Below are 27,240 nucleotides of genomic sequence, written 5' to 3'. Positions count from 1 at the left end.
CGGTTGGATCTTGTAAACGCTGTATCTAAGAAATGCCTGGAGAGCAGGACAAGATTATTGAGTGATGTCATATTGGACAGATTCAATGCAAATGCTCCATGACCGGCGGTGGCATCCAACCGCGATGCATTCATTTTAGATCCTCGAGGCTCAAAACAAATTTTGATACGCTGCTTTTTAGATTAATCTGTTGCAGTCTACCTCCTTTTAAGCTTCTGTTACTATTTTTTTTGTTGCTTTTTCAGCGAGCCTTGTAATGAAAGGAACTGTAATGTTACCAGTGGCTTTGCATTCAAAGGTGTTGGTAAACTATGGGGATCTTAAATTGGGACAGTCCTTCTTTAAATCGAAATTCAATCTTGAAAAACACGCTTTAGCTCCAGTTGCAGAAACTGAATTATAACAACAATTAAAACCATTTTGCACCTGAAAAACAGACGCGAAGGCATATATAGCAATCCTTCAAGGCAAGATACGGCCTATAAATACAGACTGATGGGATGGCATACAGGGCGCTCTCAGAATAGACTGCTTAAGATGAGCCCTGATTTGAAACATGACCATGTGAGTATTGATCCATCCCACTTGGTGCTATTCCACTGCACCCAGTTCCTCTGAGATAGATATCTCACTCTTGGATTAATAATAGCCTTTACAGAGCATACAGTCATCACTCCCCTGAAGCCAGCAATATTTGGGTCTATAAATGTACCTGGGGTAATAACAAAGTTTTTTAGACCTAACTCAAAACTTATCATCTTGGGGTGAATGCAGAAAACCTGAGATACGGTTAAAGAATATTTCAGCTGGCAATTTGTGCGATGCGGGTTCTTTTTGGTATGTGACTCCCACATGCTGCTATTAGTAGAGCTCTGTCCCACAGAGGACCCCACGTCCGCGTCAACCAGGAAGGAGCTGGAAACGGCTCATTCCTTCACACGCTGACAGAGGCCCCGCCATGCTAATTGCTCAATTCCTCCTGGATGCTTGGCCACCAAGATTAGGGAATGAGGGCATAGTTAAGGTCAAATTCGAATCTGCAGCAGACTTCTAGAACAATTCCCTGGCTCTTTGAGCGCCGTGCTGATAGAAATGATCCTACACTGCAATGTTTCTCACAACCGCGGACATTAAAGGATTACTATTTTCATAAGGCAGTATTATAAAATGCACAGAAGCAGTATACATTCATCTGGTTCTAATTTTATAATGAGGAGCATATTCAGGGAATGCAGCAAATAGCTTCTAAATTCAGCACACATTTAGAATTGGTATGAGAGACTTAAGCTCCTGTTATCACTTCATTAGCTAACATACTGGGAAAGAAAACCCCAACCAACAACACTTTGTAACTCATCCCACCTCTATTGCAACTAAAACGATTTGGGGAAATAAAGTAGTAGTTCAGATGGAGTTTTAGAAAGGTGTAAGAGAAGACAAAAATGATTTCAGATAGATAGCTGCCCTCTGTCCGTTCCATGATGCGATGAGGTTTGAGCAAGCAAGTAATGCAAATGCATTACTGTGCAGCCTTTCTGCAGCTGTGCTCTATGCGCTTGCTCTTTTCGTGACCATTTTGACTCTTGTAGCTTCATATCCACACACCAGGTGCCAACGCACGCGCTTTTCCCGGGGAAGAGGAAGAAAAAAAGCAAATGTCACGCCTCCCCTTGCAGCTCTGTGGTGTCTGGTAAAAGTCAGTGCCTTTAAGCTCAGAGTTGGCAGTGTAGCCAACTGAGACTCCACGGAGCAGGAAAGGCCCCCAAGGGGCTGGCATTTGGGAGCCAGCTCAGGGAAGGGAGCACCATCACAATGGGGGGCCTTAGCAGATAAAAAGCAAATAAAGTATAAATATACAGGTGACGGACTCACAGAGTGCAGTGTCAGCCAGAAACAGTCACCTGCATGAGGTCAACATACCCATGAAAGAGCTGCCGGACAAACTGCGATGTGATGTGAGGCATCCTGCTGGGACATATAAGGAGAAGCTGTTTTGCTGTTTATAAAACTCCTAGTAACTGGGAAGGAAAATCTCTGTTATCATTACGTCTCTGAAAAGCGGTGGATTTCGATCAGAATTGATCTTTCTGAAGCCTCTGGTTTTAGGCCTTCTAACAGGCAACAATGCAGCCATCTGGTTATGGAGAGGAGAAATCAGAATGCTGTGCATAAGTGATGCAAGCGCTGCCTTTTGTTTGGCAGCTCTGATTACCAAGGTTACCAGGCAATACCGAACAGCAGTATCTGTCACAGCAGGATAAGCTCCATATGATTCATGATCTGTGCACTAGCCATCTTAAACCATTTCTGCCTCACTCTTGGGCAATCTTAGCTCATGTGATTAAGACTCAAATGATTGTCTTGATGCAATTATTTAACAAACAACATCTGTTATCAACATGTTTCTTGGATGTTTTTTATTGTTTTGCCTTGAACCCAGTCTTTCTTTTGCCCCCCCACCCCCCCCCCCACCCTATGCCTTTGTGTTTTATTTTTACACCATCCCTCTTCAAAGGGCCGAAGGCACATTTTAAGTCATTGGGGTGTTCTGCTGAGATCTGCATGCGTGGACCTGTTCTCTGCAGCTCCCCACGGCTCCATAGCAGCCTGGATAATTGGATACAAAGGGACCCGAAGCATGTTTCCACCCTCAGAAGGCTTTGTTGTTGTACCACAAAAGTTTATAGCATGATCATTTTCGACACAAATGCCGTCTTTCTTGCCAGGGCCTCAGTGTTTCATCATTAGACAGTGACAGCTTATTTGATGCTGATCTGCAGAGAGGTAACAGTCTTTGGCTTACTTGGCATTCCAGTGGCAGGTCCAATCAGACCCCGGGGGGGGTTTCGCGCTGCAGCCGGCATCAGCAGTCAGCAGTGATGAGCCCCTGATGACTGGAGAGGCTGAGCCCTTCAGGCTCGGTGCAATCTCCCAAATCACAGTCATCAAACTCCTCCGTCTTAAGGTCACCGCGGAGCAAAAAAAAAAAAACGCACGCACTTCCAGGTCCGGCCATTCATTTTCTGCAGACCTCTGTGATGTCTGTTCCCTCTTCAAGTGCTGGCTCTGCAAGGAGCGCTGCCTTTCTCTCTGGGTAGTAGCTATGGGGCGGTGTATTTCAATGAGACAAATCATCAAGCTAAAGGAGACACTTGGATTATAATGATTTTTTTTTCTCCATGACTAGACTCAATGTGCTATTTCTCCACATCGTCACCCGATCTGAACTACGTTAAACAGAAAGTGACCTGGGTATTTGAACACGTACGTGATTCCAAAGGTATTACACATTCTGGTGAATGTCTTGTAATCCAAATATCTCCTTCCCTTCCAGGCTGAAGATGAAGAGGAGGATGACCAGCCTCTGAGCCTGTCCTGGCCCGATTCCAACCGCAAGCGCCTCACCTACCTCTTAATCATTCCCATCGTCCTCCCCCTGTGGATCACGCTGCCTGATGTCAGGAAGACGGTGCGTGAGACAGAGTTGTCCTTTCACACAAGAATAGCGTCAGATTTGGATCAATAAGTGTGGACTTCATATTGGGGGGGTTTGCTTGCTTGCCTGCCTGCTATATTCACTGATCTCACTCTTTACTCCTCTTGCATACCAGGCATCAAAGAAATTCTTCCCAATCACCTTCCTGGGTGCGATCACCTGGATTGCAATCTTCTCCTACCTGATGGTGTGGTGGGCTCACCAGGTACACAGTTCCTGAAATACACCCCTGCCTTGCATGCTGACTCAGAAATGACGTTGCAAAAATGAAGCGTGTTTTATGTGACTATGACAGCCGTCCTGGAACATTGTAATATCTTAACACAAGTATAGTCCTTGTCAAATTAAACAAAGGCAAGATGCTGTTTTCTTTTCTCTCCAGTTCCCATCCATGACATTTAGAAATGAAACCACATTTTATAATCAGCCCACTCCTTAATAATCTCAGCCGTTTTATTCAAAACAAAGAGATTGTCAGAGCTAGAGTTGTGTCACCTCCATCAGCTCCCCAGCATCACAAGGAAATTAAAAATAGAACAAAAGATTAGGTTTTATTTATCCCAAAGCTTAGTTTCCTCTTTGTTTTCTTCATTTTTTTTCCAGGTTGGACAGACCATTGGGATTACAGAGGAGATTATGGGCCTGACTATATTAGCAGCTGGAACCTCCATCCCTGACCTCATCACCAGTGTTATTGTGGCACGCAAGGGACTGGGCGATATGGCTGTCTCCAGCTCCGTGGGCTCCAACATCTTCGACATCACCGTCGGGTATGCCATCTGAGCACGTGCACGGTCTTACTGCGTTAAAATCCCCATTATTTAGGACTCCACAACATTGCCCGAGAATTCCGAAGCCTCTCACAATTTACGTGGTACAATTCGTGTTTGGTGGATGAATCAGTATTTTTCTCTTCAGGCGTTTTTGTTGATCTTCCCATTTCTCTTTTCATGTCGACTTTACACACTACTCAGAAATATAAAACACATTTTCTCTCCTATCTTCTTTTTGGAGTAACATAACACAAGGTGTTGAGGCGACATACTGTAGGTGTATGTGTTCTTTTTAAGTATAGCCACACCTATGCATGCTGCTGCCTACATCGCTGCAGCAAGGTTAAAGGGCGAAGATGTGTCAGCAAAACAGCTTTTCCCTGCTGCTGCTGCTGCTGCCAAGTTCCAGTTGATTTAGTTAAGTCTGAGTTAAAGAATTATTTTTGTCACATTTTGCCATGCTGTCTTATCTGTGTGCACATATGTTATGCTCTGCTGAGTGTGAGAAACCTGATAGTGAAAGGAAAGACAAGTCTTGACAGCAAGAAGAAAAACACGTTGCCTTCCAAACCTGCTTCTTTATCTTGCCATCTAAAATCAAAGGCATCAGTTTTAACCAGTTTATCATTGGAAACTTGTGTTGATCCCAATCAATGTTTGCAAACTATGGATGAAAGACAAGTCATTGCTGAGTTTAATTCCATGGACCACATTTGCTAAATGACTGTAGCACGTGTTTGTGTTCGTTTGCAGACTGCCGTTCCCTTGGCTCATGTGGTCCTTCATCAACGGCCTGCAACCAGTGGAAGTCAGCTCCAACGGCCTCTTCTGTGCAATCGTGCTCCTCTTCATCATGCTCCTCTTCGTCATCGTCTCCATCGCCGCCTGCAAGTGGCGCATGAGCAAGCTGCTCGGCTTCATCATGTTCATGCTGTATTTCGTCTTCCTGGTGGTCAGCGTCATGCTGGAGGACAAGGTCATCATGTGCCCCGTGTCCATTTGAGGACCTCGGAGGACCTCGGAGGACCTGCTTCCTCCCCCTCGTCACCACCACAACCACCACCACCAACAACGGCACGACCATCCTTAATATCCGCCATCGCTTTTACCTGACCCTTGTGATCCTTTACCCCAGGAACAAAAGAAGAATAAGGAGGTCCGGAGAAGGGGATAATGATATTTTCAGCTTGTGAGGAGTGGTGGGGAGGGGATGGACCGACGAAGACTTTGGCTTGGCTGGTTTAGCGTAGGCCTAACTTGAGTGAATTTATATTTATTATTATTATTGAATTGGCAGGCGGGGGCGAGGGGGGGGGGGGGGGGTGTATGGGTGTCCTAACCAAATATTGAAGCATTATGCATGCCATTTAGTGTCACGGGATCAGCTGGAATCAAGGCCACGCCTGCTAGGTTGAGGAGAATGCCCTCCTGTGAACTTTGGGGAGAGGAACAAGGGATGCGCAGTGTGAAACTCCTCTTGACGGATGCAGTGGCTGAGCTGAAATGGCGAGCATATTTGAACGCGCATTTTGCAACGGACTAAGAAGCTATCGCCAAGAGTGAACAGGAGATTGCGGATGAGTAGATTGCCGACCGTGTGGGTGAAAGGTGTTTCCTGTGTGATGGAATTGCGCGAAAAAAGACTCTCGATGTGGCGCCCGAGCGACAAGGGAGGAAACACTCCTGCTGGGCAGACAAACTTCTCCGTTGTCATTTCTTATTTGCAAATTCATCCTGTTCTCAGCCTGAATGACGAGTTTAAGCCCCCCCCCCTCCCCACCCCATTGCCGGATGTCATCCTTCACCACTGAATGTTTTTCCAGAGGATTCTTTTTTTCTTTTAAAAAAAATCATTTTCATGAAATATAAGAAGTAGCATTAGTACTGTAGCAGTATTAGGTAACGTAGAGCCATTTCTTTCGACAATTCTTTCCTCTTTTGTTTTTTTGTCGCTAAACACACGTTCTGACTGTGCAGAACTTTTCATGCTTCACAAGCACCACCTGACAAAGGCAAGAAAAAAAAGGCCTAATTTGAAAGTTTAGCCTCATAATATATGCTAGCCTTCAATATCTTTCACTGGTTGAAAAAAAAAAAAAGGCATGAGTACTTTCGGCTCATTAACGTTCCGTAAACAGACTCAATGTCAAAATAATACATTTGAAAAAAGAAAAAAAAACTTAACAGTGTTTAAGTGTAATGGTTGATTTAGATTAGTCAATGTGTAGTGCTTTGTTCACAGTAGAACTGGGCTCAACTCACCGGCTAGTCAAACTCCTGAGGTAGTAGTTTCAAGGAGTCAACTGCATGTAAAAATAGACACTGAGGTGAATAATACCAATCAACATTTAAGAAGTTGTATACCAAAATGTATACTTTTTTTCAAACCTGTTTCATAACTCCTTAAAGCAAACCAGTGCTCAGTATCTATGTAGAAAGTGTCAACATGTATGGTCAATGATATCTCTCGAACTTGTGCAATTTATTTTCTAATCAAAGGTGCTTTTGTGTGCATGTGTGCAATCTGCATTTGAAGTCATCACACAATGACCATTCCCTATATGTATCTATGAATATAGATTATACCACCAGTATTTCGCAACTAACTGCGGAAAAAAAGAAGAAGAAAAAGAACACAATACGTGTTTTATACTGAAAAATATAAATCATAATCACAATCTCTCCTCAAGCTACATAGAATGTAGAAATCACAAATTTAACAGCAATATACGGTGTGTCGTTGAGAACTGCAACACCTCCCCACCCCACCCATGCGTCTGTGCCCCGCTGCCCTTCCTGTCCGACGTGTTCCAACAGAAGAAGCTGGGCGACCGCTTCTCCCAACGCCCCCCCCCCCCCCCCCCCCCCCCCCCATCCTGTTAGAGCTGGCCAGAAACACTCGCTGTACCTCAACACGGCCTCTGTACAGCAGCGTAGTAACTGTAAAATAAGGTATATAAATTCTCTGGACGTGTGAGGAAAAATGCATGCGAGGAATTTGGGCTGGTTACCCACTGACTGTACAGCTGAGCTTAGACCAACTATATATGTCCACTTGTATGCATCCATTCGGAAAGAAACACCAAGTACTTATTGGTTATGCTTTGTAAATATACATTTCTGTTTTTGCAAGAACATAATGGTTCACTCATGTATTATATTTATTTTCTTTTTCTTTTTGTAACAGTGGATGGAAAAGGTCAAGGATATGCTGCTGGAGGCCCTAAAGTACCTTAGTATTATTGAGCAAAAAAAACAACTCAAAAGCATTTATTTATTTTTTTGACCACTTAACATCTCATTAGCACAAGCATATTTTACACTAAGCATGTCTGTTCTGGCAAGAAAACGCTTTAAATGCCCTATTGCTTCCTCAAGTTCAACCCCAGTCAGACTTTGAGATGTCACCACTATAGTTTCTGGCATTTACTGTCAAAGAACAACGGAATAGAAAACTAGATCCAAACTCATGTTAAACTGCTAAATATTTCAGGCCTCTACGATGACTCATGTGGTTTGTGGAATTTTCCTGCGCACATTGGCCGTTAAAGTCTTCCCTCAGATCACTCACACTCACACATGGTCACACCTCATCAGTGGTTCCGACTCGCGGCAGCTCGTTTAAAAAAAAAAAAAAAAAAGTCTTTTGTGCCCGAGAGTTAGATGATAAGACGGACGGCACTTGCTTAGCTTATCTCACTGCAACAACTTTTAAATAGGGTCAAGTGCAACTGAAGTGTTACCTTAAGCCAAACGTGTGTTTGTTGCTGCTTCATATTAACTGGACAGACTTAAGGGTGGTCCCATCTCGCCTGACGCTCGGTAAGAAAGCTCTTAACTCTTTATTTTTTTGCTTCGACAGATCAAGAGATCCTTTTTTGCTACCACCACGGTCGCATACTGTGAGTTTCTCTTGCACTTCCAATGCAAAAACCCCTGCTGTGACGCAACTTTTTTTTTTTTTTTTTCTTTCTCCGAAACTCCCACGGCGTTTTCATGCAAGACCATGAGAGGAGAAAGGAAAAAAACAAAAGGCAGACGGGTTTAGCATGTGAGCTTGGCATTGATTTTGAATTACCAGGGTAAGCGACCGTGAAAGTTGACCTCCCAATGAACATTCTTGCACTGTAAATGTTTTCATTTTCTTGGTGTTAATGTAAGATTTATTTAAGGTGTACATATATACAGATACAAATTAACCATATAATCTATATGTGTAAAAGAAATATGTCTCTTTATGTAAAAACACAAAGTATATAATAAAACAAATAAAGATTATTCAAATATGCAACAATGTTTTCCCTGGATTTCCAGTCAGTAGTGCTTTATTTTTACCCCCCTATAATTATGAGTGGTGAACTGAGCAAGAAAACGGGATTTATAACACACGATAGTGAGTCAGCAAAAGGAAAAAAGAAATATATATATATATAGGTAGATTGGGTTATTTTTGCATATGTATTGACATTTATTTTGCTAGCAATGGATGCTTTTATTATACTTTTATTATGCAGCCATATTTAGATTTTTGGTTATAGGGTGTGCAAAAGATTCACTTCTCCCATAGGAGATATCAAAATACAACACCCTCATTAGTCTTCTAAAGGTGCAGGTCAGAGAGGAATCCATGTGGTACAGATAAAGAAAGCAACTATACTGTACCCTTTCTGAACTGTCTCTGTAAATACACATACAATACACACTCTCTGTGTGGCTGGTCAGTGAAGCAGCAAAGTGGGGAAGTTGCTACAGAGACTACATACACTGTGTGTTTCACTGCTGCAAAATGCAGAGAGTTTGCCCTGATGACGATATAAGGCTTAAGCAGTATGGTGGGAACTTTAGTTAGTTAATTAATTTATGAACATCTTTTGTGCCCTCATATTGCCATGTGCCATTTTTATTTAAATTAAAGTGGTGCTCCACAAAGTTGCATAATGACGTCTGTGTCTTTTGAAGGTGCTTCATTTAGCAATTTGATGGCGTCATCAGGATTATCTCGATTTTGCCTTGAGACATAGAATTTATTTAAGAATACCTATGTCACAAATACAGGATTTGAAATAGGTGGGCGAGGAGGCAGTGGGGACCAGTGCAAGATGGTACAGAGCCACATTATGGGGAATGGGTCTGGTGTTTTTGGGAGCTTGAATAAATTCTGCAAATCATATATCTGTCTTTGCTGCATTTGTGCATTATTTCTTTAATCTCTATTGAATGAACCACCTTAGTGTTAAATATATAAGAACTCCTTTTGCAGCGTAACAGTAGACTGCATTGTTCTGCTTGCCAATAATGACCAAGAACACACGCAGATTAATCAAAACGATTCACATCCTTCGAAAGTCACGCATAAATGTCTTGAGATGCACACATGGACTACACAATTATGTAACGTCGGTGGCCTCAACAACGATGTCAAATAGCAATCAGCACTGAAAAAAATGACCTTTTTACAAGGACAATGATTTGCATTTCTTCTCATGTGGCGCCTTCCTGCTTGTGTGAAGACTAGTTGTGGAATAGGGCGCCCTCCTGTGATCAAAATCCAGACCCCTTCATATTTTACCACCAATGATGCAATCGCCACTTCCTTCCTCATAGCCCACGCACCTGAACGTTGGTTTGAAAGGTTTCTACTGAATTGCCTCGCTTTCATCTTTCCTTAGAATTGTGTCTCACCGTTTTGCGCTGCTTGTTCCTGTTTGATATTCTCCGTTTTCCCCCTATAGTTGCTTGGAAATACACACAACATGAGTCATGCTTTAGTCTCTTTGTCAAACATCAGAATCAGAATCGCATTCGGAAGAGCTCTTGTTACTTTAACTTTCCACACCTTTTTTATTTTTAGCAAAACCAGTCTTGATGAAGTTCAATTCCAACGAGTAGTGAATAATGCCACGAGTCCCAAGATGTCCTGTCATAGCAAGAGTGTGCTGTTTGTGGTAATAAATCAAAGGACACTCCAAAATTGCCTTTGCTGTCATCTCAACAAGGACACGTCTTCGTAGCGTGGCCTGTTAAATGTGGATAAAAACACATACACTGTCATTCCCAACTTAACACTGCCAATATTGTATTTCACTCTGAGAGAAAATGCCAGATTGTTAACAAATATAGATGCTTTTTTAAAACATATTCATTTGAATGCTCGGTCCCCAGATGCTCCTTAACACTCAACGGCGTCTTCATCCCACTAGCCGTCTTTCTTAATGGACTTTGCACACTCCCCAACCATCTCTGATCTTATCTAAGAGGTGTGTTTCATTCATACAGGCATTCCCAGATGTTTACAGAGTAAAACCCGTATAACCCTTTCCTTGGAAACCTATTGAGCATGTGAACTATATTGTTAAGTCTTGCTGAGACACGAGGAATTATTCATGCAAGTCTAAAGAAGTCATGTAATGAAGGCTCTTATTAAGAGTTTAGCTGCAAGTCACAGTTAAGCATTTTAATGAGAGTCCAATGAATAGTGCAGAGGATAAAACGTGTATAGCAGTAAATAAGGAGTCATCAATAACCATTTTAGATTTAACTATATCCCCCTATCAAAAATATGTCGTAATTTACTATTCTACTAATGTCAATTAACAATTTATTCTTCAAAACGTATCCGCTTCTTGTCTTATTTAAACCCACATTTTCATAAATCGATCGTGTAAATATTTGTGAGTACTATTTCTTAAGAGTTAAATTGTTGTTTTTGTTGTTATCCTTTGAAAGCTGTCTCCAGTGGCCTGGTTATAGGTTATTTTTCTTTCTCATTCCTCTACTTTTGGTTTCAGTAGGTCTCGCAAAAGTGAACTCGAACAGAGTTAACAGAGTTAAGTCTCAGACGATATTGTTTGGGCTGTTTTTGGTTAAACTTTTAGTTAACAGTGACCTAATCATTTATGTTTACATGGCCCCCAGAATGACACTAAACTGTAAATACAAAATACATATTTTCGGTTGGATTAGGAACATTTCAGCCAGTTCAGGTGAAATTAGGAGGAAGGGATTCCATTTCATAGAAACACATGAACTAAATGAGAGACTTTATTTCACTACGATGTCCATGTTGTATTATGACATCATGCAGCTCCAACATATGGAGACGGAAGAATAAGAATATAGTCTAATGCAATAGATGTTGGGAAGTTAAATTCCTTCCTATATACGTATTTGATTCATCAGGTTGAGTGATTCCTTTTTACATTGGTGAGTCCATGGCAGTGCTGGCAGATTTTGTGGGGATTTCTCCTCTTCCAGCTCACATCTTAAAACTCAGACCAACTGACTTTATGAGTCATTTGCCAACAGTTAATAAACTCCACATGCTCCATGAGGGCACGCTTAGTAGCACCGAGGGCGGCTTGTTTGGGCGACTCAGCTTTACTATCTTTCTTTGCTCCGTGACTTCATCGTCTCCCCTACGGAGTGTGCTTGCCTTGCGCTCAGCTAAAAAGAAAAAATCACAGTCATTAAATCCTATCAAGAATCTTGTCTGAGGCAAGACGGAGAGAATTGTTTGAAAAATATCTCCAGGCACAGGCGAGTCATCACCAAAAAGTACCCTGTTTGGCTGTTTGTAGGGGATTCGTGTGGGAAGTTATTTTTCTGAAGAAAAAAAAACAGGGCGGTTTCTGGCACGATCTGAATTGTAGATGCCGCTCATGTGGCTGTGATTTGGCTTGACGATTGTCTGAGAGAGGTTTTTGGTTTAGAAACATGGAGAAAATTATGGACAACAGCTAATAATGCAAAGAAATGCCTCAATGGCATTATAAACTGAATCAGAAAGGGTGAAATGTCGACGAATACAGAGAAAGTCTCTCAGAAATGTTCTCAGGTGATATTCTGAAATGTCCCAATGTCCCAACTGCTGTCTCACCAAGTGTGTGTGTGTTTATCATTCAAATGTAATCTTGATCAGTTGGATGTTAAGTTGGATCACTACTGTTGTTCAACTTTGGGTGCCATGCAAATTGCTCTTTTGGTAACATTTCAAACGAAATACATCACCTTAATGCCACTATCTGTTTTAATAGAACGCAAATTAAAATTCTTATCCTCTGGAATTTCTATTTGCAACTCAGTAACCATGATAAACGCTCACTGTGTGCAATGGAAATGTTAACCATCCCTGGTTGTGTAATTAAAAGTATTTGCACTGAGGGAGTTGACAGGTGTGGCCATTGTCAACACCTTCAGAAGTGAGTCATTAATTGCAAATTGTTTGAATAGAGAAATGTTGTTTATCCGCTTATATTATTGCACTCAAAATCCCGGACAGTTTGATATGTGGATTTAAAGATTAGATAAAACCATCTAATCAGTGACTAGGAATGACTTTGTGGGTTTTCAATTTTGAGCACCCAAGGAAAAATAAGTATAGAGATCCTTTAGGTCAGTAAAACTAAGATATTTACAATGTGAGAACACAATTTAAGGACAGATGTATAGACTTAATGTGGAATTAGTTTTATATATTCAAACTCCAGTTGTTTCCAAACTAAGGTTTGCAACATCTAAAGGGAACAAAAACGTAATTATGATAGATAATTATTATTATTTTCACATTTCTGACATGGTATTTATTGTTTATTTTTCATGAAAAAATAAATTGACCTGAACCTCAAATTGGAATAAAATCATGTAAGAATTTTATAGCAGAAATGTCTATGGTGAAACTCCTGTGACTCATGGACATGAGGCATGAAAAGGGCCCAACTACACTCACCGGCCACTTTATTAGGTACACCGGTCCAACTGCTCGTTAACACTTAATTTCTAAGCAGCCAATCACATGGCGGCAACTCAGTGCATTTAGGCATGTAGACATTGTCAAGACAATCTCCTGCAGTTCAAACCGAGCATCAGTATGGGGAAGAAAGGTGATTTGAGTGACTTTGAACGTGGCATGATTGTTGGTGCCAGAAGGGCTGGTCTGAATATTTCAGAAACTGCTAATCTACTGGGATTTTCACGCACAACCATCTCTAGGGTTTACAGAGAATGGTCCGAAAAAGAAAAAACATCCAGTGAGCGGCAGTTCTGTGGGCGGAAATGCCTTGTTGATGCCAGAGGTCAGAGGAGAATGGCCAGACTGGTTCGAGCTGATAGAAGGGCAACAGTGACTCAAATAACCACCCGTTACAACCAAGGTGGGCATAAGAGCATCTCTGAACGCACAGTACGTCGAACTTTGAGGCAGATGGGCTACAGCAGCAGAAGACCACACCGGGTGCCACTCCTTTCAGCTAAGAACAGGAAACTGAGGCTACAATTTGCACAAGCTCATCGAAATTGGACAATAGAAGATTGGAAAAACGTTGCCTGGTCTGATGAGTCTCGATTTCTGCTGCGACATTCGGATGGTAGGGTCAGAATTTGGCGTCTACAACATGAAAGCATGGATCCATCCTGCCTTGTATCAACGGTTCAGGCTGGTGGTGGTGGTGTCATGGTGTGGGGAATATTTTCTTGGCACTCTTTGGGCCCCTTGGTACCAATTGAGCATCGTTGCAACGCCACAGCCTACCTGAGTATTGTTGCTGACCATGTCCATCCCTTTATGACCACAATGTACCCAACTTCTGATGGCTACTTTCAGCAGGATAAAGCGCCATGTCATAAAGCTGGAATCATCTCAGACTGGTTTCTTGAACATGACAATGAGTTGGCTGTACTCAAATGGCCTCCACAATCACCAGATCTCAATCCAATAGAGCATCTTTGGGATGTGGTGGAACGGGAGATTCGCATCATGGATGTGCAGCCGACAAATCTGCGGCAACTGTGTGATGCCATCATGTCAATATGGACCAAACTCCCTGAGGAATGCTTCCAGCACCTTGTTGAATCTATGCCACGAAGAATTGAGGCAGTTCTGAAGGCAAAAGGGGGTCCAACCCGTTACTAGCATGGGGTACCTAATAAAGTGGCCGGTGAGTGTAGATGCTCCTGTTTAGTAAAAGGGTCACAAAAAGGAAAAAAATGATGAGATCCAGGTTTATCTATAACTAAACTTTCCATGTCTGTAAAATCTGTCTGTAAACTGTTGGAAACGCCAGAACCGCAACGTTGAGACTTTTTACGACGAGGAGCCGCTGAAGTTGCTAAAGAAGTCTCTCACAAAGTGTTGATTCTCCTCCCATTGTGGTCCAGACAGATTTTGAATCATTCGGTGTGATTCACTAATGAAGCGGATTCTGCAGTCATGATTTATTTTGTGTGTGGATAACCAAAGTAGGTTTCTGGTTAAAAAAAAAAAAATTAAAAAAAAACACAAGGGTCTGTTCCTCAGCAGCAATAAACATGCACGAACACTCACAGTCATTATTGTGGGGTTCAGTATCGGGACACTTCCAAAGGGGGGGGGGGGGGGGGGGGGGCAGGGGAATGAATTCTATTAGAATTAGTTTTAAAGGGTTGATGGAATTTACAGTCACAGGGAATGAAACCGATATGCTGAACAAAGTGTTTATAGCTAACATGTTCAAGTAATGCCCTAGTTGGTGTGTGTATATATCATAAAACGAATTATACTACCACAGACCACATGTACACTATTACCCCCCTTGCCAGAATGACGCCAAATGGAACTCTGCGTCAGCGGCCTCGAAAGGTGCAGGAAGCCCCAACCAAACTCGGAACACACCTACTGTGCACTGTGAACTCCCACAGTCATCCACAGAGGACGGACTTATCTCTCCCACCCATCAGCCCACTTCCACTCCGCTGACGCACGATGCCGGGACGGATGAGTCCGAGAAAGCGACCGGGGGAGCGCCGGGTGTGACCCGCCGCAACAGGTAGGGAAGGAGCGCAGCGTAAACTCGGGCTGCGGGGCAAATGTTCTCTGGTCACAGCGTTATGCGGGAGTAATGCGGAGATGGTATGCGTGACACGCACAAACCTGTTGGATCGACGCGGCCCTCTTCGGTTCCTTGTTTCCGTCTCCCCGCGTTCCACGCGTCTTCGGTCATCCCCGCACTCCCGAAATGGACATTACAAACAGACGGAGTCTACTTCCAACGTGGGTCCGGGAAGGAAGGCAAGATGTTGGCATAGCTGTTCAATTGAAATTCCTGCTATATCAACATATTGCCATTTTTCTCTCCCAGTTTGCAGCTAGTTGGTGGAAATATCTCTACCTGGTACCGTCCTGCGCTCTTTGTAGTGGGTTCATTTACACTTGAATAGTGGCCACTCTGTAAAAGGTCAGCAATTCTGTTGGATACAACAATGTAGCTTCTAAGTAATCTGCCTCTGTATGAGGATATACGCATGGTTTTGTGTCGCTTTGGCTGTGGGCTGATGGGCAGAATTACACAATGGGGCTCATTACCAAATGTTAACAGAAAGTAAGTAGCCCTGACAGATCATTTTTTATGTGGTTTGGCACTAATTTAATATGTTAGAAAATACATTACATTTCAGTGCGATATATTTTCATTATGTTGTTTAAATGAATCATTCCAAAGTAACTAAACCTCTGACATAATTATTATGGGGTTTTTTTTCAGATGAAATGCAAAACAGTGAACGGAACTGTAATTCCATTTTTGGCAGACATTATTACATTGAAACATTCTTCTCATACTCAACATGTGGGCCTTTATTGTAATAAAGCATAATTGGGCCTGCTAAAGACTGCTAAATTTTCCTTAGGAACAAGAACGTTCAAAATACCAGAAACTTCATCAGCGTTGGAAAGTGACTGAATTTAGTACATTTACTCAAGCACTGGGAAACTGTGAGATACTGGTATTTTACTTACTATTTTCATTTCTTGCTATATTTCTCTATACTGAGAAAAATATTGTTTTTTTCATATTTTCCCAAAAATACTTGGGAAAACTTTTAAATACATTTTGGTCAAGGAACATATTGACTCGTATTGTTATTTTGGACTATAGCTAAAAAAGGTATATTTTACCACGGTACCTTGCACACTGCCCCTGCAAGCCACATAATGGTGCATTATTATTGGTTATCATAGTATCAACCATGTTAATAATGCAGGTTTACAATTGTTCTCATAACCTGCAAATATTTCTAAATGATTTGATTATAGAACTAAAAAGACAATATCATGTTTATGTGTTTCTGGCTTGGCAATATACAGGGTCGTATATTTACGTGGTGGCAATGAAATGCTATGTTTGTTTTCTTTTAACATGAACTGAATAATAAAACATGACTGTGTCAAAATGTGAGATAATTAATGTGTGGATTTCTCTGTTTTTGTCTTTCAAAAGACAATACGGAATAATGCAAAATATAATTGTAATATATTGTTCATTTTTTCTTCGGTATTTGTTTTCAGGAATCATGGTGAACAGAATGAATCAGTGGTTGTGAACCCTTAACCCCCTCCTCGGAAGGACCATCACCCTGTCTCATGTGAAAGAGACATGCATGCAGCAGTGACTGAAGTTGCACTGATCTGTACATCCTTCAAAGGACGTCGACATGGCACCTAGCTGTTAGCTAACGTTAGCTCCAGAAGATGGCGCTAACGCCCGAGCGGCCGTAAAACCCTAAAGACGAAGAAGAAGCCGCCGCTTCCTCCTCCCGTCGCTACTCTCACGCCGTCGTGTTGACGTTCTGGTACTCGGGAGAGTCTCACAGGGAAGCTGTGAGGTAAGAAGACACGTTAACGTGCACGGTCCTCGACCAAAGAGGCGCCAGTGAACGCGCTCCTCGCGTCTAGGTGCTAGCTTAGCATTTGCTAGCAGCTTGGCGTGCATTGCTAAGAGGTTGCCTGATTGACCCGGGGGGGCAAAGTGTGACCAATGCTAACAGACAATGTTATTTTTATGTTTTACAACTTATGTGTTGCTTAATACTGGCATTACACAGAGATACTGGTGGGTATTTAAGTGCTGTTGGAGATCTGCAGAGAAACCTCGGGTTAGCCAGCGTAACGTTGCGGCGTGATGACGCAACTCAAGGTCTCATGACTCTGTAAAATTGAAAGTGGCTTTTATAGGCTCGCCCTGGCCTGCAATTGAAATGTAGATTTCCTAATAATGACACATGTTCCCGAAGTGCCGCAAGAGACATACAACTGCTTTTCATTGGCTAATTAGAAGTCCTCATTACCATTTATATTATCCCCTTTATGATAAATCTAGTGAATTGATCTTTCTTTGACTAATAAAATCACATTGTGCACAATACGACTCCCTTTTTTTTCAGTTTTGCTCTTTGGATCATAAAACTATAGCCTAGTGGGTACTCGATCCCCGAGGTTGATGACCCAGTATTGATGTTTGAGAATTATAAAACAAAATGTTAACGAATATATACTTCATACAAATAACGTAAATGAAGCATTCTAAATTGTGTTGAATAATTATCAACACCGTTCTAATTAGTAAATTTAAAGCTTAAAAGTAAACCTGTCAGGTATTGCTATTTTGGCTTGACAATTTCCTGCTTCTTATATGCTAATAATGTAAAATTTGGCCATACCGAATGGAGAAAATGTATATTTTGGAGATTATTTCATATTATTGTTTAGTGCTCCTGTATATGACAGTTACATAATGTAGGTATAAGTAAGTTATATTGTTATTGTCGAGATCCCAAATGTGCCTGGCAGTTGACATGAAGCCGTTTCTTTCACAGAGATGAACAGCGAAAACTTCAGCCTGAGTGAGAAGATCGTGTCCACCTCTTACATCCGACAGGGGAGCCAGGCGCGCCGGGGCCATGAGCAGCTCATCAGACGCTTACTGGAGCAGGTGCGGTCTCCAGCTGCGCTCGTGTTTCCTCCAGTCAACGTGGATTCACCCAGTCTGCATGTTGTGCATGTTTGCAGGGGAAGTGTCCAGAGGAAGGGTGGACTGAGAGCACCATAGAGCTCTTCCTGAGTGAGCTGGCCCTGATGGACAGCAATAACTTCCTCGGCAACTGCGGCGTAGGAGAGAGGGAGGGCCGGGTGGCGTCCAGCCTTGTGGCGAGACGAAATTACAGGTTCGAGCTTGACAATCACCAACTCAACGTCTGACTCTTTGTGTGAATGAAGAATGTATGGTTGTATGAATTACAGGCCACACAACGTTGGAGCTGACCGATGTTGATGTGTGCGAGCTAAGGAAATCGGATAAAGAATATACATACATTGTTCCTTAATGTAAAGATTTTATAGAGGGATCCCATGAATGTGGTCAATAAGCAATTGCGAATAATGAGTGGAAGTGTGGAAATAAAGGTAGTCTTACTAGTAAAATTAAACACCGATTTACCATTAAAAAAAAAAGAAGATTGAGCCAAGCAAAATCCATACTATTAACCAGTGTAGTGCCAAATTTGGATACCTCAATTTAAGAAAGTTGAGGCTTCGGTTGTTACATCTAGCTGTTTTATGCAGGTTGATCCATGGCATAGGTCGGTCAGGTGACATTGCTGCTATTCAGCCCAAAGCTGCAGGATCCAGTCTGCTAAACAAGCTCACCAATTCGGTGGTGTTGGACATCTTAAAGCTCACAGGTGTGTACATTTTGACATTCCAACTGAAGGAGATTTCATATTTGTACCAAATCATGTTTGATTTTTTTATTTATTTTTTTGCCACTGAATGTGTGATGTGTTTTGGTCTCATGCTTCCATAATGTTGAGGAATTCCTCAAAAACAGAAAACAATATGGCAATAATTCAGAGCCACAGAAGGCAGATATTTAGACATTTAAAAAAAAATTGAGTGTCCCTTTTTTAAATTCAGGTTTTTGCTTGTAAGGTTAAATAGAAAACTATAAACGCATGCTTCGTTTCTTCCGGATACAGGTGTGCGGAGTGTGGCGAGCTGCTTTGTAGTTCCCATGGCAACAGGGATGAGCTTGACTCTGTGCTTCCTGACTCTTCGCCACCGAAGACCCAAAGCACGTTACATCATCTGGCCCCGCATCGACCAGAAGTCCTGCTTCAAAGCCATGATCACAGCAGGTGATGTTGACATCAATATCCAATGTCCTCTCACTCCTGCTTCACAGACTGCATTGGTGTTAGAAATATGTTAGCAGATAGCCACCTTGGGGGGAGTTATTTCTGAAGTGTTATGTGTTAATTATGCAAAATATTTGCAATTTTTGTTGGCGTTATCCCCCCTGTGTCAGGCAAAAGTGGGCTTCTTGCTCTTAGACATAGACGCACACAGTAAAACATGTCTCTGGGCTGTCTCTGGCTCGTTGCTGACTGTTTCTACAGGCTTCGAACCGGTGGTGGTGGAGAATGTTCTTGAGGGCGATGAGTTGCGGACAGACGTGGAAGCGGTTGAACGCAAGATCGAAGAACTCGGAGCCGAGAACGTCTTGTGTGTTCATTCGACAACGTCCTGCTTTGCCCCGCGTGTCCCCGACAGGTAATGCACGCTTCAACTGACCCTTTTAAAATGTTGTAGACGTCACAGTAGTCGATTTTATAAATACAAGTGAGGCTAAGTCATTCATTATCTTGTCTTATAGGCTTGAGGAACTGGCTTCTCTGTGTGCAAAACATAATATTCCCCACATAGTTAACAATGCATACGGAGTCCAGTCGTCCAAATGCATGCACCTTATACAGCAGGTTAGTATCCTCAATACATCTCTCATTTGTGTTTTTAAGCACTAGAATACTTCTCACCTCTGGATACAAATGTATGATTTGTAAGCATCATTGTTGTCATCATGTGCTTTAGTCATTTGTGGTTGCTTAGTTTTTCCTGGTGGTCTTTCAACAGGGGGCTCGTATCGGAAGAATCGACGCCTTTGTACAAAGTTTGGACAAGAACTTCATGGTTCCAGTAGGTGGCGCCATTATCGCGGGTTTTGATGAGTCCTTCATACAGGAGATAAGCAAGATGTACCCAGGTGAGTATCAACAGGACTATGGCCCGAGCTATATAAGATGACATTATGGAGGTCATGGATTCAAATATTAGATCATTGGCTGTGTATTTAACACTAAAAAAAAAAGTTGGTGACGTGGTGTTTTCACAGATCAATGGAGATCTATGACACAAAGCAATACGTCACATTAGGCTTTAGTTAAGCTGACAACAGGATACATAGAGAGTGACACCAGAGCAATATTTCAAGAACGTGTCAACTCGACTAAAAATCTACACAGTTCTTATGCAGCTTTTGATACAGTTTTTGACATTCAGTGAAACAAATAAGATATGATTTCCACCCCTCAGCATGCCTAATCAGTTTAATTTTAAATGTTTAGAGAAGGACTCTGGACACGGTGAGAGAAAGCTCCTGGTGCTTCTTTTCTTAAAGAAGGTTAATGTAGTTGTAATGTAGTCAAGTTGTGTTTGTTTGCACACAGCCAACTGGGTCTATTTCCTATGTCGGCGTAACCAAGCCACTCGTTGGGCTTCTCTGTCCAGGTCGAGCGTCCGCCGCGCCTTCTCTGGACGTCCTCATTACCCTTCTCACTCTGGGAGCCAGCGGCTACAAGAAACTCCTCTCGGAGCGAAAGGTGAGCAGATGAACACGTCACCTTGTCGTGCGATATATAGTTTCCCCCCCCCACCCCCACCCCCCGTGCCTCAGGTGGGGTGTGATGGCCGCAGGATGCTTCCACATGATAGGAACAACATTAATGGGTATGAAAACACTGCGGCAATGTCAGTCCCGGTATCTTTCCATGCGTGCTGTGTCAACATCTTTCCCCCGAAAGACCGAAAAGGACAGCTTACATAAGTTGTATTAAATTGCAGTGGATCACATGCCATGACTGGCTGCATGCGGGTGTGGGTGGTGCGCGTGTGTGAGTCTGTGTGCAGCTCTCTCCTTCCATTCTGACTGAGACTTCAAACTGCTCAGCGAGCAATGAGCTTCGCGTAGACAGGAGTGCGCTGTAGGATGACGAAATGGATCCAGAAGTTTCAGAAAACATCCCCCGGTGGCACCTTGGTTCAAAGCAGACTCGCTCACATGCAGCAGCTCGCTCTTCAAATGGCAGGCACTGCAGCATTCTCACGCCTCCAAAGCAGCTGTGCCGTAAATGCACAGCATGCACTGTGTTTGTTTCTGCCGACGCTCTGAACTCTGGAAGATACAGAAAGACATTTTTTGTTTTTTAATGTTCAAAAAGTCTGAGATAAAACCTCAGATGGATTGTATCAGGTGCACCCTAGTGCAACCCCTCAAGAATACATTGCGTAATTACAAACTGCTGCTAAACTGGAGAAATGGCATACTAACATGGGCGGCATAGAATACCCAAAATAGGATCTGCATGAAACCTCATCTGTTGCAAAACTAAACATCTAGGAAATACCTCCGGCCTCTCGCAGGATCCGGACCCATCGGGGCTTCATTGATTTCTCTGGGTCCACGTTCTGCATTATTGATGTACAGGACCAGTTTTCCACGGTGTCTGCAGAACTGAGTGATTTCCTCACATTCCCGCCACAGGGTCAAAAGCTTTAAATAATTCAGACATGCATCTGTTAGGATTCCTTTACAGCCTCATGTAACCATTTATTAAAAAAAAATCTTTTAAGAGCTGTCAGACGATGTGTGTCTTCTTAGTCAAAAACACACACACTTATTGTATGCAGAGTCGTGGCGGTGCACTATCTCCGCCACTTGCACCCCTCCTCTCCAAAGATGGTCAAGTCACCCATTGTTACAAGAGAACAAGAGACACTTGGAGACACTTTGCAACATTGAAAGGCGGCTTGTGTTCGACTCTTGTGAAAAAATATTTTCCTTCTTGGTGTTTTCAAATAGGGAAGGTATGAGTCAGCAGAAAAGGCAGGAGACGCAGACACGCACACTGTTCCAGAGAGCCGATCCCATAGTGGTCAATGCCTCTCTATACGGAATCAGGGCCAGCAACAAAAACCCAGCTGTTGAGCACATTTCTGGCCGGTGCTCATGACTTCTGTGTCCATTTCCCGTATTCAGTGGACTAAGCGTTCTGCGTCATCCTATTTTAATCAATGTTAAAAGTCTCAGGATGAAATCATGTGTTGCTCCCCTCCTGCGTTTGCAACGGATCCCAGAGGTGGATGTGTGATGTGGTTGAAGGTCCTGGTCACCGACGGTGATGAAGAGGAAGTGGAACCATTGGTCAGAGGGAAACGCACACAGTCAGGCAAATGACGAAATGGGAAAGGGGGAGAGGGGTTGGATGTGGACCGGTCTGCTTGTGGGTAGATATGCTTTTATCAGAAAAAAATAAGGTTGCTTCGGTTGCTAAAATTAGATTGTGAAAGGAGCACTGTGCTACTATTTATAGTCGTTTCTCAAAGCCCCGGCTCCCCCTGGTTCTGTCTTAGCCTCTTCTGTGTCTGCATGTCCTCCAGGAGATTTATTTGTTCCTGTCCCAGGAGCTGAAGAGTCTAGCCTCAGCACACGGGGAGAGATTGCTTCACACCCCACATAACCCCATTTCACTGGGTAAGCTCAATTCACTGGCTTTAGACCAGCAGCACTTCACACGGTTCTGTCTATGCAAATTGTCCAATTCTGGGGACTTTTCTGACTACACCTGTATTCATTTCATTGTGTGTATTTCATATGATCAGGCGTGTGTGTGTGTGTGTGTGTGTGTACTTGTTCATTGGGTGTGGCTCCTCTCCTTCTCCAGCCATGTCTCTGGACGGTCTCCAGGCCGAGAGCGACAAGGCGGTGACTCAGCTGGGCTCCATGCTGTTCACCCGCCAAGTGTCAGGAGCCAGGTATGAGAACTTTTAATGGCCTTCGCCACACACACACACACACACCGGGATTTCACTCGTCAAAAGATGGGTCCGTCTGCGCCGTCGGGAAAATGCGCTGTGCGTTTGCCAAGCAAGATGGCCAGTGGGCGTGAGCAATCAGCCAGATGGATCTGCTGTATCTGGCGGGAGAGGGACGGGCGGGGGGGGGGTTACTTTAGACGATTAGACTGCCCCACCCTATCAGGGCCGCCTCACAATTTAACGACTTGTTTCCGCTTCGAGCTCCACAGAGCGCTGTTGTCTCTCTCTGCTGGGACGGCGACTCAGACGGTCCCAGCCGTGTTCTGCTTCCCCCCCCAAGCAGGAGGGACAGGGGTCTTTTTCTTTTTTCCAATCCAAATCATCGTTGCCTTCTGCTTCGTGGCTGATCAACCAATGCACCTTTTTTTCCATTTTCCCCTTCAACGGGTTTATGAACAAGCGAGCCCGTCTAAATATTTTAGATATCCCAAATGAATGATTTGTTTGGGTCAATATGCCGTACTTGTTTTGTGTTCTGGTTCTGTTTGAATGCATTTATGGATCAATTGCGTTAAAAAAGACATAAAACAGCATCCACACTTCCATTCTTCCTGTCCTGAATTCTGCAGGGATGATGTGAACATAAATTCTCTCATCCAGAGGGGAGAGCTTACTCCAATCTCTCCTCCTTGTGTCGCAGTAGCAACGAGATGCGTCAACTTTTTAAGATTTATGATTCTGTGGCAGACCTTCATCTTTATGACTAAATGCAGTATATGAGGCACATTCATTTTCTGGTATGTTTCCAGTGAGTGAGAGGCAGCTGGCTTTTATTTTTCACATCAGAGATTTGCTGTTCAACATAACAAAGATCGACATTTAATTACAAAGCTTTTCTCTACCATAAAGGTTGCTGTTGTCAGCGGTCTCTAATAGCTTGCCAGAAATTCCTTTCACATTTAAGTGATTTTAAACTGCTGACTGGCTTTCGGGCCTACAAACCAAAGCGGCATACGTCTTGCATATACGTCTTGCAACATTTGCCTCTGAAACACTTTACGGTTGCAGATTGTTGTTTCATAAAACTTGATGGGAATGAAGCTAATTAGACATATTTACTAATGTTTAGTAAATATCTTGTTAGATATCTTCCGTTAACTTGTTTGTCACGGGAATAGCTCTAGCCATGTCACATTAGCTGTTTCTGGAATAATGAGTATTTTGTCCTGTTGTCCCTGTTTATCCCATTGTTTTTCAAAGGGTGATCCCGCTGGGTAAAGAGCAGACCATAAGTGGGCACAGGTTCCTCGGCTTCATGTCCCACTCTGAGGCTTACCCCTGTCCCTACCTTAACGCCGCCTCCGCTGTCGGCATCACCCGGGAGGACGTGACACTGTGCATCAAGAGGCTCGACAAGTGCCTCAAGACCCTGAAGAAAGAGGGAAATGCAGCGCAAAGTAGCTCCCCGGCGGAGCCATCGAGCCAGGGGGACCCAACCGGAGAGAGTGACGGACGGAGCTGAAATCGGAACCCGGGTGTGATTTCTTCTTCTGAGCCTTCTGCTGCCTCTTCTTTAATTCTTACCCTGATTTGAGCCGTGTATGTGTGTGTGTGTGTGTGTGTGTGCGCGCGCGTCCACGAGTGGCTCTCGCTGACGGACTATCAATCCGGACATTGTAATAAGGTCAAAGCCTCGAGCTCAGCGCGCAACAGCTGGCGCCGGTGTTCGTTACAAACCAAAGTGAGAATCGCTGAGGTCACTGATTCATTTTCTGCTCGGTGAAGGTGTGTCAGCAGATAATGGAAGGACACACGCTGCACACGAATGCTTGGTGGGAACATGTAGTTCACAAAGCTAAACCAAAGTGTCTGCGAAAACCTCTGCGCAACTAAATTGTGTATTTTGGACTGAAAATAGAATATGGATAAATTATGTAAAAAACGGCCTCTACTTCGGGTGTGTCTTTTCTCTTAATTAAACCTTTTTTTGCCTGCCGTTGTAAGCTGAAACATAAAAGAAAGTAGCCTGTCCTGCCGTGTGAAAACAATGCTAGAATGTGACTAATTGTGATTCCCTCGCTCGTGTCAGGCAGCGAGTTCATGTGCGTTCTGGTTTGAGAAAGCATCAGGCCGCTCTTCCACCCACTAATATGTGAAACAATATAGCCTTATGATGTATGTTGTGCCATGTCCTCTGCAGTGTGGTGTAATGAGATACCGAAGCCGTTGAGCCATTATCTCCATTTGAAGCCTGTCCATTGGATCGGCTCATTTACTTTCAGGCTGCGGAAGCCATGGCAAAGGATCACATAATCAATGAAGTACACCAAATATAGATCTACCCTGTTTGATAATAGAAATGTTTACCCAACCAGTACCGTATACAGCATGAACCATTTAAGAGAGATGCTATTAAATGTTATACGGTAGTATTTTACTGTTAAACGGAGTAGGATGGATTTGGATTTCAGTCAGAATAGAATCCATCTTTAATCTTTTTTGGTCATACTGCTGCACTCCAATCCTACTCATTCGTAAGCGGCGCAGGTGGTGCCCCGAGGCACAAGAAATCAACTCCTACTGAAGTCTCGCTGACTGCGGTATTCCTACACTGCGCCCGCTCCTTCATCTGCTGCCCATTATCAAGGTTGATTGTTGTTTGAAAGCTCAGGACACGCCAAGTCGGTTACCTCTGCCACGCTCTGGTCGTTCATATACCGGCGCATTAGCCAAAACTGGAACTTCCAGCTGCTGTGGTCGTCGCGAGGTCTGGGCCTTTTAGTTCCTCCTCAAACGCATGGTCTGCATGCGTGTAGCAGCAAAAGAAACAGCCATCCAATCCCCCCCCCCCCCCCCCCCGAAACATTTAAGGTGGACTGGAGTCTGGCAGATAAGAGTGCTGTATCAGCACCTTCTGACTGCTCCCAGGCTGTACTGAACCATTTAGTGGAAAAACACTGTGACGGCTCTGCTACAGTGCAGCACTCTTAAAAAATAAAAAAAAGCAGCTGCGGCATTCACAAATCGTATAAATGCTGAATGTTGCTGCGCCTGTCTTCTGCGTCGGGGGGCAAATGTTGCATCAGGACGAAGGGATAATCAGCTGTTGAATATTTGACAGAGCTGCTGTGCAAGGGTTTTCCTACTCTCCAGGTCCTGGGATCAGTTTGAAAGGTTTCCCCCGTCTTTTGCTGAGTCGGCGGCGATGCCCGGTGGGGATCGGGAGAGTTGGACCCATTCTTTTTTTTGTGCTGGCTAATTTGAATGGAACTCCCCGCTATTGATCCAGTCTGCTGCAACGTGTACATTTGGAAAGAGCTGCTGCTGAGAAACGTGCACACCTCATCAGTCTTTTTTTATTATTTCACAGTGCAAAAATCCAACGCCAGGGGTTATGGTGAAATTGGCCCTCATGAAGTCAGCTGGTTTGTCATTAACGTTAAATACGTCTAAATATGTGCTCCACACAATCAGTCATAACTCCAAAGTACCACAGGGATGCTGCGAGGTGACTGACGGCCCTCCAACAGCTGCCGGCTACAGTCCAGTGATGACGGAGGGGCCAGGGTGGTCCCAACGGGGCCACAGTTTATCAAACTACCAATAGGGTCATTGATCACCTGTCTGGCATCAAGAAAAGAGCCGAGTTGATCCTTTTTACTTTGGGACAATTTTTCATAAAATTGACCAACTCTTTAAACTTGCTGGCGTGTACGCTGTCAAAAAGGATAACGTCAGCTCATGTTTTTAAGCCAGTTCACCCAGGCGAGAGACGGGCAACACCCTGGACTTGCAGGGCTGACGGAGACAAAAACAACCATTCACACTCACATCCACCCACCTGCGGGCATTTTAGAGTCACTAACTAACCTAATCCCCAGAGCATGTCATGTGGGAGGAGGCTGGAGAGAGAACCCACGCAGACACAGGGAGAACATGCAGAAAGGCCACCGGGCAGAGTTGAACCCAGGACCTTCTAGCTATGAGGACGGTGCCGCCCCTAAGCCAGTTCAAGTTTATTGAACTGAATACTGTGAGTTTTTAATTACGTATGTCCAATAACCTGCATGTTAAATTGTCACAATCTACTCAAAAATACAAATTCCTACATTCTGCTAAAGGTTTGTGAACTGTGTATGGTGTGAACTGTGGTGTTCAGTGTACCACCCACCCAGCACTTTCACAATGAGGAACAAGTCGTCATTTATTACACATCTGAATAATGTCAACAAACTCTTTTATTCCACCTGCTGATCCGTGGGCAACTATCATACCATTGCTGTAGCCTACGCCAT

At 43.4% G+C, this 27,240-nt stretch overlaps 2 protein-coding genes across 9 annotated transcripts in view; both read left to right on the top strand.

The window, feature by feature from the left end:
* LOC119223563 (sodium/potassium/calcium exchanger 2-like) overlaps positions 1 to 8,565 on the top strand; it is a 40,390-nt gene extending 31,825 nt beyond the window's left edge. For all 8 annotated transcript variants that reach the window (XM_037480911.2, XM_037480910.2, XM_037480906.2 and 5 more), the window contains 4 exons: positions 3,335 to 3,469; positions 3,612 to 3,701; positions 4,100 to 4,266; positions 5,023 to 8,565. In XM_037480911.2, coding sequence (XP_037336808.2) covers positions 3,335 to 3,469; positions 3,612 to 3,701; positions 4,100 to 4,266; positions 5,023 to 5,272 — 642 coding nt within the window. In that variant the 3' untranslated portion in view covers positions 5,273 to 8,565. The remainder of the gene's footprint in view (positions 1 to 3,334; positions 3,470 to 3,611; positions 3,702 to 4,099; positions 4,267 to 5,022) is intronic.
* Positions 8,566 to 14,993: 6,428 nt separating this feature from the next.
* sepsecs (Sep (O-phosphoserine) tRNA:Sec (selenocysteine) tRNA synthase) lies at positions 14,994 to 25,786 on the top strand. Its single transcript, XM_037480658.2, has 13 exons — positions 14,994 to 15,068; positions 16,586 to 16,902; positions 17,893 to 18,008; positions 18,086 to 18,240; positions 18,638 to 18,756; positions 19,051 to 19,209; positions 19,471 to 19,624; positions 19,728 to 19,830; positions 19,985 to 20,114; positions 20,639 to 20,730; positions 22,568 to 22,661; positions 22,852 to 22,942; positions 24,206 to 25,786. The coding sequence occupies exons 3-13, from the start codon at positions 17,895 to 17,897 to the stop codon at positions 24,465 to 24,467; spliced, it is 1,473 nt and encodes a 490-aa protein (XP_037336555.2). The 5' UTR covers positions 14,994 to 15,068; positions 16,586 to 16,902; positions 17,893 to 17,894; the 3' UTR covers positions 24,468 to 25,786.
* The last annotated feature ends 1,454 nt before the right edge of the window (positions 25,787 to 27,240 follow it).

This window comes from Pungitius pungitius, chromosome 1 (assembly GCF_949316345.1).
Source record: "Pungitius pungitius chromosome 1, fPunPun2.1, whole genome shotgun sequence".
In the NCBI taxonomy this organism is placed as follows: domain Eukaryota; kingdom Metazoa; phylum Chordata; class Actinopteri; order Perciformes; family Gasterosteidae; genus Pungitius; species Pungitius pungitius.
The sequence above is the reverse complement of the archived record's forward strand: the minus strand, read 5'-3'. Positions and strand labels throughout refer to the sequence as shown.

Coding starts and splice junctions, on each gene's coding strand:
- sepsecs (XM_037480658.2), top strand. CDS start 17,895: ATGAACAGCGAAAACTTCAGCCTGAGTGAGAAGATCGTGTCCACCTCT. Junction 19,625..19,727: donor GCCCCGCGTGTCCCCGACAG/GTAATGCACGCT, acceptor CTTGTCTTATAG/GCTTGAGGAACTGGCTTCTC. Junction 19,831..19,984: donor GCATGCACCTTATACAGCAG/GTTAGTATCCTC, acceptor GTCTTTCAACAG/GGGGCTCGTATCGGAAGAAT.